Consider the following 12,383-nt stretch of genomic DNA (forward strand, 5'->3'; position numbering starts at 1 on the left):
ATTTTTACAAAAAAAAGTTAAGTTAGAAATTTAATAAAAATTATGTATTCTTTACGAAATCAGATTTAGAGAGTCAAATATTTTCTAATGTGTAATATATTATATTATAATTAATAATATAATACTTATATTATTAAATAAAATATAATATTAAATAAGTATTCTTCCTTTAATAATTAATTAATTATATAAGTATATTAATGATATCAAATCATTAACTAGAATAATGTACGAAAAACTATTTACAATTATAAAAAATTAACAATTTATTGAGAACTATCTACTTTTATATATACACAAATGAATACATATAAAAAACGAATCAGCATAAATATAAATCAAAGTAAAAAAAATTGTTTCCCTAAAATTTCGAACGTTCAAATAAAGGAATTTCTTTTTCTTTTTAAATATTTTCGAATGATTTTTTTATACTCAAGTGAAAAATAATGTGAGTTGAACATTTACTTATGGTAAATTTATAATAAAATGTATTATGTAAAATAAGTAGAGTTAAATATTTGTTTATACTTAAGATTTAAATTTTACAAACCATTTTGCAACAAAATTCAAAAACCAAAAGGGAAGTAACAAAAATATCCTCGTCTATTTAAACGTTCAAAATTTTCAGTCATTAAAAAAATAAAGTTTCACAAAAAAACCACTCAAATACTAGACACCTTTTTCTTCAACAAAATATATCCAACAATAAAGAAAAATGCCGCATGACTCGCCAATACCGTCGCATCAGTGATAAATTTCGGCTCATCAAGACCAATTTCACGCAAAAAAATAGTAGGATCACGAAAATGACAATAAATAACATCACTTGGACAATCAAGTTTCTCTCGATCATATCTATAAACACTATTGAGTACTCCCTCACTAACATAGCGCGTAAAAACAAATTGACATAATTCATAAACAAACGGTGACATATGATTGTAATAAATAAAATAACCACAAAATGACAATTGAGATGAACCAACGACAATACAACCAAAAATTCCCGCCACCGGTTTAAATATAATACCCAAAATTAAACCAATAGACTCGCCAATAAATGCAAACAATATCATTATTGTTACAAACATAAGAAAACGAAACAATTCCATTGGTTGTTTACTCAAAACATAAGCCAGACCAGTAAACAGTGCAACAAAACCAGCTTGAAATATAAGATTCGTAATGACAAATACAACATAATAACTTCGAATTTTATACCAATCGTTTAAATTTTCCTTCCTTAGGATACTCAATTCAAAGGGTAATTTCAACACAGCCGGCAATAAACTACAATAAAACACAATTATACCAATTAACGTGAACATTCCTATATTCGAGGGGAACTTCTCCGCATTAAAACCACAATCATAATAAGTCATACCAAACAGAACACCAAGCAAAAAATACATGAAAAATCGTATCATAGTTGATTGCCAATCCTTATAGAATCGCAAAAAACATCTAAACAACAAAACTCTCGTTTTATTAAATTCCGACGGTGGATTCATTGTCCTAACAACATTCCCCTTCTTAAGTCCCTCAATCTTCTCTTCTTGCTTCTTTCTCCACGTTTGCATTTTCATCTCCGAATTCTGTCCCACAGATAATTTTCTATTAAAATCCCCATATTCATTACACATCACCTCCATTGCATAATCAGCAGGATTATGATATTTAGGACAAGTGAGTCCAAAACTACTAAAATAAGAAACAATCATCATTGGATCACCTTGATAAATACATCGTCCCCCAGCAACCATATAAACATGATCGAACATCTCATAAATAGTTGTACTCGGCTGATGTATCGTACAAACGATGGTTCTCGAATTTTTCGCCAAATTCTTCAATACAGTTGCGCATTGCATTGCTGCCGATGAATCCAGACCAGTTGTTGGCTCATCAAGAAACATGACTAGAGGATCATTTAACATTTCAAGGGCAATACTGAACCTCTTTCTCTCACCACCACTCAATTTACCACAAATCGTATCTTTCGTCTTCATCAAATCCAAAGAACTAAGAATATCATCAATTATTTTTCTCTTCACACTTCTACTCATACTACTCTCTAATTTCAACTCAGCAGCTATTGTTATCGTTTCCCTAACCGTGAAAAAAGAATACAGTGCATCATCCTGCTGAATATAGCGAGAGTACTTCTTAAAATGTTTATAACTTATCTCGCCCTTCTCACTCTGATATATTAATCTACCTTCGAAATTTCTTTGAAATCCAGTGAGAATATTGAGAAGAGTCGATTTACCAGCGCCTGATGGTCCCATTATTGCCGTCAATTGACCACATTTAAAATTTCCACTCACTTCCTGAAGAACACATTTTTTTTCCCTCAAAAAATTCTCCTTGAATGAACAACTAATTTTTTGGAAATTAATATCAATCGCTGTCGATGATAATACATCGTGATTCATTTTTTGTCCTTCCTTCTTTTTTTGCGAATTCTATTCTGCGAATATTTTTGTATCGCGAGACACTCGATGATTCAGCGATTACAAATAATTGTTCCAGTCAGTAGCAGCAGCATGAATCTAAGGAAAAAAATACAAAATTATTCCTATCCAACGTGATTTTCCAGTCTACTTTAAATATATTTTATTTATGATAAACAATTTTGCAAAAAAAAGTGAATGTTTCCTTCATGTTATTGTAATTTTATAATCATAATTTTATATTTATAATTTTTATATTAATTTAACTTGAAATATTTTCCATTCTATAAAATTCAATTATTTCTTCAAGAAAAAATCCATTTGAAACAAAAATTATTATTATTCAATTTTTGGAATCAAGATTATTCGGAAATTATTTAATATAATATTTATCTTTTCATAGCTCAGCTGTGAGAGAGAGAATGACTCAGAGGACTTTGAATGACGCGCAAATCGAGTTTTTTGATCCTAACACTGAATTATATCACATATTTGGAATTGTAATTAAAACCCAATAATTAATAGTTTCATATCGCAGTAAAAACAATGATCAATTGTAAAAGCAAAGATTCTTGTAATAATTTTTCAATCGTGTCAAAAAAAATAACGAATGTTAAGTGGATTAAAAGTATGAAAAATTACTTTTTGAAAAAAAAATTAAAAATCTACAGGCAAAAAAAAATTAAAATTAATTGCAAAATACAAATTAAGATAAAAACGAACTGTTTCTACAAAAAATTTATCAAGCAACTCTTTTAAAACATTTTTGAAAAGTTTTTAAAAAATGATTTAAAGATTGTTTAAAAATTAGGATGGAAATAATTTAATTAAAATTAAATTTTCACTGTAAAAACAGTAGAAAATTTTACATTAAAAATTTTTATTTCAAATAAAAATAAAAATTTATTCAAAGTGAATTAAAAACTTGTAAAAATTGAGAGAAAATGTAATGTAGCAGCAAAAAGAAATTGAACTAAATTTTTTAAATAAAATGTCAACTAATTTTATCAAGACATTTGCAGAAATTTTAAAAAAAGTCTACGAAAAAAACTTCAAGAAATCTTTATAACATATTTATAATATCTTTGAAAAAATATTCTAAAAATATCTTTAAAAAAATCTTTGCAAAAATCTTCGAAAAAATCCTTTAAAAATCTCCAAAAAGTCTTTATAAAATCTTCATTAAATTTTTGAAAAAATCTTCTCAAAAGTCTTCGAAAAAATCTTTTTAAAACCTTCAAAAAATCTTTATAAAATTTTTGAAAAAATATTCGTAAAAAATCTTTAAAAAAATCTTATAAAAACCTTCAAAAAATCTTTATAAAAACTTTGAAAAAATAATCGAAAAAATCTTTAAAAACCTTCAAAAAGTCTATATCAAATCTTCATAAAATCTTTGAAGAACAAAAATATTTGAAAAAATCTTAGAAAAAATCTCCAAAAAAATCGTTAATAAAATTTGTTTGAAAATTCGAAAAAAATCTAAATTTTAAAAAAAGAAAATTAAAAAAACTGTTAATGCAGCAGCAGTATAGAAAATTGAACTAAATTTTACAAACAAAACATCAACTAACTGTACCTCAGAAAGAAAAAAAACAAACACAGTAATTTTCCACTCTTTAAATATTCACCTCGAGGAAATAAAATAATTATAAATATTTAACAATTCCGCAAAAATTCACAAACCGAAAGATGTGACTAAATTTAGACAGATTAAAAACCTCGATCATCAATATATCAAACAAGAATGAAAAAGGTGAAGGTGATATATATGAAACTTCTTCCTTTCCCTCAACGTTATATTACACATAATTAACATAAACACTTCACTATCCTAATTACCAAAAAACACAAAAAATACTAATAAAAATAATTATAACATTTTTGCACTTTTTTAATAACTCTATAAATAATTCAAAAAATCACTGCGTTAACAAAAATTCTTAACAATTAATTTTCTCAAGAAATTTTCAAGAAAAAATTATTTCTATCAATGAGGAAAATGAATTACATGAAAATTACCTACAATTTTCGACTAAGCAATAAATTGTTAATTAACGAATGACAACATTAATTTTCTTTACAAAATAATGAAAAATAATTATAATACAAAATTAAAAAAAAACAATAATAAGAATAATAATAGTTTTAATAATAATAATAATTTTAATAATAATAAAAAGAAGAAATAATAGTCAAGTTCAATAAAATAATAGTAAACAATAATAAAAATAAAATTACATATTACTTTCACTATTATAATTATTTTATTTTATTATGAAAGAAGATTTCGACTTTCGAATTATTTTATTATTTTATTATCATTCCCATTTATTTTGAAACAAATTATTATTATTACAAGTATTATTAGTCCACATAAATAATATAAAAAAATAATCTTTATACTAATGATTAATATAATAATAACAACAAAAAATACTAATAAATTCCTCACATTTTTCACTGCGACATAAAATCAATCATGATTAAATGAGATCAAATCTAATCAATAATAATTATTAGAAAAAAAAATTGAAACACTATAAATATGTGAAACATATATAAACCTGTTTTATGAAGGATGAAAACCAGCAGAATCCTCTTTAAACTTTTATGCACGGAAGCTAACAACAGACTGACTCTACACGCATGGATTTGTTTTTATAATGTTAAGGAAGAATTCAAGTATTTTTATAAAAAGATCTGATGTTAACCGGCTATCACTTGGAGACATTGACATTTTCGATCTGAATTATAAGTTTGAAAATTCAACCATTAAAAAAAATCACTACTTAGTAAAAAATAAAATAAATAATATATTATTAATTATGTATAATAATTAGAAAAATAATTATTCGATTGGAAAAAATAATCTAGATATTTTAAATTGTTTCAATATTTTTCAAATAAATTTCATAAGTAATTATTATTAAATTTAATAATGGTTTATATTTATTTCAAGTTTCAACGGGCTTGTCCCATTTATAAGAAGTCATTCACGTATTACGTGATAGATATTTTAAGTATTTAGACCCCCTCCCCCCTGTGTGATACTTATTCTATAGTTTAGTACAGCAAATTTGATTACAGCGTGATACTTTGCTTACCCCCCTCCCAAGCCTAAATATATCACTAATATTAAAATAAAATATTATCAAATATATTTAATTATTTATAAATTAATATTACAGTTAATATGAACTGTTAAACTGAAAAAGAATATGGATTATTTTTTCTAAATGAATACTTAAATATATTTTTGATTTAAATAATTAAAGCAATTGTAAAAAATAATTTAACCAATTTCACATATTTAAAGATTTAAACAATTATTATAATTAATTTAAATTAATTAAGATGTAAAGCATTTATCAATTAATTTAAATTATTTTATTTATTTATTTACTTTAACTATAATAATACTTTAAATAATTATAAATAAATAAATAAATCATAATAATAAATTAGTATTATAATATAATTATGGTATAATAACATATAATACATTTTTATTGTTAAACATAATTATATAAATATTATGCAAACAAATACAAAACAGTAAACAAAAAGAATTAAGAACCTTATATAAAAAGTTTAAAAAAACAAAATTACATGAATTCTAAAATTAATTTACAACTCTCTCGTGAAGTTTTTTTTTCATTAACGCATTTATGACATTCTCACCAATTAATAACAATAAAATGTAACAAAAGTGACAATTATTATGAAGGAGATGTTGAAGGAATTATAAATTTATGATAATTTTCTCTAAACATTGTAAAGCAGAAACTAGATTTTGTGTCATAGAGTTTGTAATTTATGAAATCTTTATTATTCCATTCAACGGAGGAAAAAAAGTCAATTTACATAATGTTAATTGCACAGCCAATCATGAATATTATTTAAAAAAAAAGATATATTCTAAAAAAAAAACTTTACTTACATTTATATATTATTAGAGAAACAAAAATTACATGCAAGTGAGGAATAAATCTAAGTTAATTGTCCCTTTTTTTGTAAAATTCTTCATTATGTATACATATATATATGAAATTAGAATTTTAAACATTTTAATTTTTATCGTTATTTACAACAAAAAGGCGCTATGAAAATCAGTTTACGATTATAAATTAAAATAACAGTTTTTCACTCCAATACACTTGCATTTTTATGATTTTAATGTCACGTGTTTATAAAAAGACTTTCTCCTTTTGAGATCTATATTTATCTCTGTCGCATTGACAAAAAAGTATCATTAATAGTTATGAATAAATTCAATGCAAATATATTTCAATGTAAATAATTTTATTTTATTTAATTTTGATATTTTAATTTTATTGATGTATTTACTCTAATTTAATTGATTTTATTTTATTAATTTGATTCTATTTATTTACATTATTTTCCTTTACTTTAATTGAATTAATTTTATTTTACAATTTTAATTTTCCTTCTTTATTCACTCTAATTAAATTAATTTTATTTGTTATTTTTATTTTTTGTTTACTTTATTTTACTCTAATTTACTAAATTCAAATAATAATTCAATTTAATTCAATTCATGTCATTTTATAATTTTAATTTCAAATCTAAATAAATTTAAATAAATAATATAATAAAACAGTCATAAATAAATTAGAATAAACATTTAATTACAATAATTTTTTCCTCCATACTGCATACAGACACATAGAGAATCTAATGAAATTAATAAATAAATAATTTTAACACAACCTTCCAAAAAGAAAAATATTTTCTAACTTATTTAACATTTATTTTTGTATTATAAACTTTCTATTTTTTGTTTAAAATTTATTTTAAAAATTTGTTTTATCCTAAATATAAATGATAAAATGTTTATCAGCGAGGATTGTTTTTCTGTGAATTAATTAGTTAATAATAATTCTAAAATTAAATAATTATTCTAATAATAAATTATTAAATAATATTAAATAATTTAATAATTAAATTATTAAAAGAATTTCAAGGTTTTTTCCAAAAAAATTATTTTTTTTGGGATTAAAAGGATTAAATATTAAAAGAATTATTTAATCAAATTACAAAAACAGGTCACAGCAAATAAAAACAATAATTTCAACTTTATTTCTATATTCTCTATTAATTGTATTTATAACAATTAATTATTATACCGCTTATGGAATAATACCGACTTTGATTCGAGCAAATTATTTTCAATAAAAAATTACTATAATAAGGATTATAACATAATTATATACCCGATGAGTAATTTTATTCAGTTATAAACATGTTTTTATATCAGCTGTTTACAATGAAATAAAATCATTGTTAATTTCATTTTCATACACAAGGTTTCAATGAAGGAATTCGCTTTTTAAATAGCTGCGAGAAAATAACAAATCGATTTAATGCAACAAGAAGAAAAAGAAAGAAAAAGGAAATATTTACCTTGCATACGGATTTATTGGCTTTAGCTCCCATTGCCATATACCTTATCATATTGATAATATTTTTCAATGATGATTTACAAGATAAAAATTATCATTTAATTAGAGATAAAGAATCAGGGAAGTGTATTAATTTCAGTTCGTTAAATCATTTCTTTTTCGTCTTTTTTTTCGATAATGCAGTCAGGAAATAAATTTCCGAAAAATAATTTAAGTCCTAAGTTTTATTCTTACGATGCAAATATATAAATCACACGTATATAAAATTATCATTAATTCAAAGAACGACTGCGATTTTATTTTAATTTTAGACAATTTTATTTTAAATTTCGAAAAATTATTTTAAATTTCGAAAAATTATTTTTAATTTAGATAGATTATTTCAAGTTTAGAAAAATTATTTCTAATTTAGAAAATTTAATTTTAATTTGAGAAAATTTAACTTTAATTTGAGAAAATTTTATTTTATTTTTAGAAAATTCAATTTTAATTACAGATCATTTTATTTTAATTTCAGAAAACATTATTTTTCTATTTCGCCGAAATTTTTTCTTGAATCGAAAATTATTTTCATTCATTACAAATAAAACATCGTTTTACATTTCTCGATCGGGAAAATATTCTTCGAAAGGAAGAAAAAATTTTTCTCAACAGATACTAAATTTTCCTTCAAGATAACAAAAATATTTCACTGTTCTTTGAATTTAACCAACATTTTCAAAATATTTCAAAATATTTATCAACTACATTAAAAAAATAAAAACTACAGTTTTAAAAAAATCACATTTCTTCTAATTTCAATATTTTCATTTCTATTTTTCTATTTAGAATTTATTTTTATTTCTTTCAGATTTGTTTTAGATTTTTTTTTTATAAATTTATGGTTTTTTTGGAGCTACTGTTGTAGGTTCTTCTGTTGTTGGTTCCAATGTTGGTACTTCCGTTGTTGTTGTTGTTGGCGGTTGTGCTGTTGTCGTGGAATTATTACAGAGTTGAGCGAAACATTCTTTCGTTTCCGTTACAATATTATTGATATTATCTTTAGCTTTTTCGCTCGAATCATTGAGACATTTATTAACACTTTGAACGATTTGCTCAATAATTGTTAACACTCTCTTTGTGAATCTTTGCACTTTCTTCTCATATGTCACCACTTGCACTTCAATTTGTGGAATTCGACAATATAAACATAATTCTTGCGCGTAACCAGTGAGATTTTGACAAGCGACATCTCTCACGTAAATTATAGTTCTTTTCGTCTCCTCCATCACCTGTGAATTAATTATTAATTTAAAATAAATAACCAAACAAAAATTATGTCATTAATTAATTAAGTAAATTTATTTTCATTTAATTTTCTTAAAATAAATTCATTTTTATTTAATTTATTTATGAAATAAGAATAAAAATATAAATTAAAACTAAAAAATAAATACAAATAACAAAAAAATAAAAATTTTGCTATTCTTTTACAAATAATAATAAAAAAAATAAATAATTGAATGTGAAAATAAATAAAAATAAATACAAGAAATACAAATAAAAAAAATCACCTGTTAATTTATTGTGAATTAAAAATAAATGACGAAACAAAAAATTAATACGAAAAAAAAAGAAAATGTACAGTAGAACAAAATTTATAAACTAATATTATTATATTAAAAAAATAATAAAAGAATATAAAAAATACGTCAATACCTTTATATATTGAATCAATTCTTTAATAATCGTTTTTATTTCCACTTCGGAACGATTGCGACAAGTTCCAAAGGAACCGCAATCATAAACAATTACGTATTTTAATTGATCAACAGCGGCATCTAAACACAAATCTACATCTATATTTTCATCTTCAGCTGCATATGTATCGGCCTCTTCCTGATAACACGAAAAATTCCGTAAATTCTGTACAATTCAGCAAAATTCATATAAATAATTCTATAAAATTCATCAGGAATAAAATACAGTTTGTATAAAAAATTACATTTTTCATTTATTTAACAAATAAACCAGCCGAGCTCTTTCGCTTTTTTAAATTTAAATTTTTTAAATTTGATTTTTTTTATTTATTCTATTCAATTTTTTAGATTTAATTTTTTTATAAAAAATAGATTTTGTTCCTGATTTTAAATCACTTTATTTTACTATCGAAATCGAAATTTAATTTTTCTACTATTTTTTTTTTTTAATTCTAATAGAAGCAATCTCACCGAAAATAATTAAAATCTTTCACAGAAATTGTTACCTCGATTTGTTTATGTGTCGTTTGTGTTAAACTTGTAACTTCTTCGAGTAAATATATTGTCTGATTATTGATCTTATCTCTTCTGGAGTCCACCTCAATTTCTTTGAATTCTTTCACATTTTTAAAAATAATATGTGCCCTGTACCACAATTCGTTTAATTGTTCTATTCTAGATTCCACTGTACTTAAAGCAAAATCCACCTGGAAATGTCAATTATCCAATTAATTATTCTATTTAATAATTATTCACCAATAATTTTTTGTTATATAAAAAATACAATTAAACAAAAAAAATAAAAAAAATAAATTTAATTAATTTACTACTGATAATAAAAAATTCAAACAAAATTTTAAAAATTCTTGTTCAAAAACTAATTTCTAATTTTTTACTTACTTGAAGAGAAACTAAGACTAAAAATAATTTATTATAGAAAAAAAATATCAAAAATGGAATAAAATTAATTTGCTATTTATAATAAAAGTAAAAAGATTAAATTCAAATTCAAAAAATAAATTCTATTTCTTCACTTGCTTCAAGAGAAGATAAGACTAAAAATAGTATAATTATTTATTGTACAAAAAAATATAAAAGCATCATTAAAAAAATTTCCTATTCACAATAAAAATAAAAAAAATTGAAAAACATCTGTTTTTTTCATACTTGAAGAGAAGCTGAGAGTAAAAATATTATAACAATTATTTATTGTATTAAAAAATTAAAAACTACACATTGAAATAATTTGTTATTTATAATAAAAAAAACAAAAAATTAATTCTAAAAAATTAATTTCTATTTTTTATTTACTTCAAGAGAAACTGAAACTAAAAATAATATAACATAATTACCATATAAAAAAATTTAAAAAAATTAAAAACTACTCTAAAATAATTTCCTACTTATTTAATAAAGATAACAAAAAAAAATTAATTTCTATTTTTACACTTACTTGAAGAGAAACTGAGATTAAAAATAATATAACATAATTATTTATTGTACAAAAAATTATCAAACCCACGCTAAAATAATTTCCCATTTTTAATAAAAATAAAAAAAAAATCTAAATTGAAAAACAAATTTCTATTTTTACACTTACTTGAAGAGAAACCGAGACTAAAAATAATAAAAATAATGCGGACTTCATAGTTGCAAATATTATAAACACATTAATAGGCTAACAATTAACAAATAAGGCTATTCTTTGAGATGTCCCTTTCTTTTATATATTCTATCTTATCAACTCGGATAATAATCAACAATTAACTGATAAAAAATTACTTCAAACTTACATTTACAACGCATAGTACATTTTTTTGTTTCGCTATTATAACCAAGGAATTCCTTTTATATTTGAGAAAATGACGTAGAAATGTGGAAAAAGAAAAAAAATTTTCTGCAAAACAGATTCCTAAATAAAAAAATAATACTCTCTCTCTCATCTGATGAGAATGCGTGTAGAAAAAAAACAATTCATAATCAAATATTGGTCAATGTTGATAAAATAACTGCGAGAGAGTGAGAAAGCGTATTTATAAAAAGTTTGACAATTTATCTTATTAATGTCACTTGTCAATATACAACTTTAATTCCGGATACAATCTTCTTCATAATGACAAGAATAATTCTAAAATTAACTTTTCGTCTTAATCGCGAAATCAGGAGAAATTTTGATTATAAATAGGTAAATAATTATAAGTATAAATAAAACTAAAAATATAACTGTCAATATAAATAAAAATAAAAACTATAAATAAAAATATAAATATAAGTATAAAATAAGTATAAAAAAATTAATGTTAAATAAACTGAAAATATACTTTCAATAAATTAATAAAATACAAATATCCAGTTTTATCAAAAAAAATCTATACTCCACAATTTTTATTTCTTTACTGTTTTATTATTCTCTTTTGTTCAATTTAGACAATCAGGTCTTTTTTAAATTTCTTATATTTCTATTTTTTATATTTAAATAGTTTGTTAAAAATTCAATGAATTAATTAAATTAAGGATAAATTCATTAATAAATAACTAAAAATAACTAAAAAAAAATAGTAAAAAAATAATAATACTAATAATAATAATAGGTAATAATAATAATAATAATAATAATATAAATAATAATAATATAAATAATAATAATAATAATAATAATAATAATAATAATAAATAATAATATAAATAAATAAAATAATTAAGTAAATAAATATATTTATTTATTCATTTATAATTACTATTTCTTCTATTCTTTTTTTATTTTT

General features: G+C 21.9%; 2 protein-coding genes across 3 annotated transcripts in view; both read right to left on the reverse strand.

Annotated features, from left to right (window-relative positions):
* Window positions 1–420: 420 nt before the first annotated feature.
* The window catches only part of LOC122504343 (ATP-binding cassette sub-family G member 1-like), a 125,001-nt gene continuing 113,038 nt past the window's right edge, over window positions 421–12,383 (reverse strand). The window contains exons 1-2 of one of the 2 annotated variants that reach the window (XM_043615414.1): window positions 5,021–5,100; window positions 421–2,552 (exon numbers count right to left, since the gene is read on the reverse strand). In XM_043615414.1, coding sequence (XP_043471349.1) covers window positions 663–2,435 — 1,773 coding nt within the window. In that variant the 5' untranslated portion in view covers window positions 2,436–2,552; window positions 5,021–5,100 and the 3' untranslated portion in view covers window positions 421–662. Of the gene's footprint in view, window positions 2,553–5,020; window positions 5,101–12,383 lie in introns of those variants that run through there. The other variant, XM_043615413.1, reaches the window with a different exon arrangement.
* LOC122504345 lies at window positions 8,673–11,371 on the reverse strand. Its single transcript, XM_043615417.1, has 4 exons — window positions 11,219–11,371; window positions 10,125–10,325; window positions 9,578–9,757; window positions 8,673–9,150 (listed from the first exon to the last, which is right to left on the reverse strand). The coding sequence occupies exons 1-4, from the start codon at window positions 11,264–11,266 to the stop codon at window positions 8,758–8,760; spliced, it is 822 nt and encodes a 273-aa protein (XP_043471352.1). The 5' UTR covers window positions 11,267–11,371; the 3' UTR covers window positions 8,673–8,757.

The sequence above is a fragment of the Leptopilina heterotoma genome, unplaced genomic scaffold, assembly GCF_015476425.1.
Source record: "Leptopilina heterotoma isolate Lh14 unplaced genomic scaffold, ASM1547642v1 Lhet_292, whole genome shotgun sequence".
Classification (NCBI taxonomy): Eukaryota; Metazoa; Arthropoda; class Insecta; order Hymenoptera; family Figitidae; genus Leptopilina; species Leptopilina heterotoma.

What these genes read in the sequence shown, in the direction of transcription:
- LOC122504345 (XM_043615417.1), bottom strand. Translation starts at nt 11,266, where the DNA reads ATGAAGTCCGCATTATTTTTATTATTTTTAGTCTCGGTTTCTCTTCAA. An exon ending in TAGTCTCGGTTTCTCTTCAA is followed by an intron (nt 10,326 to 11,218) that starts GTAAGTGTAAAA and finishes TGACATTTCCAG; the next exon opens with GTGGATTTTGCTTTAAGTAC. An exon ending in AATTGATTCAATATATAAAG is followed by an intron (nt 9,151 to 9,577) that starts GTATTGACGTAT and finishes ATTAATTCACAG; the next exon opens with GTGATGGAGGAGACGAAAAG.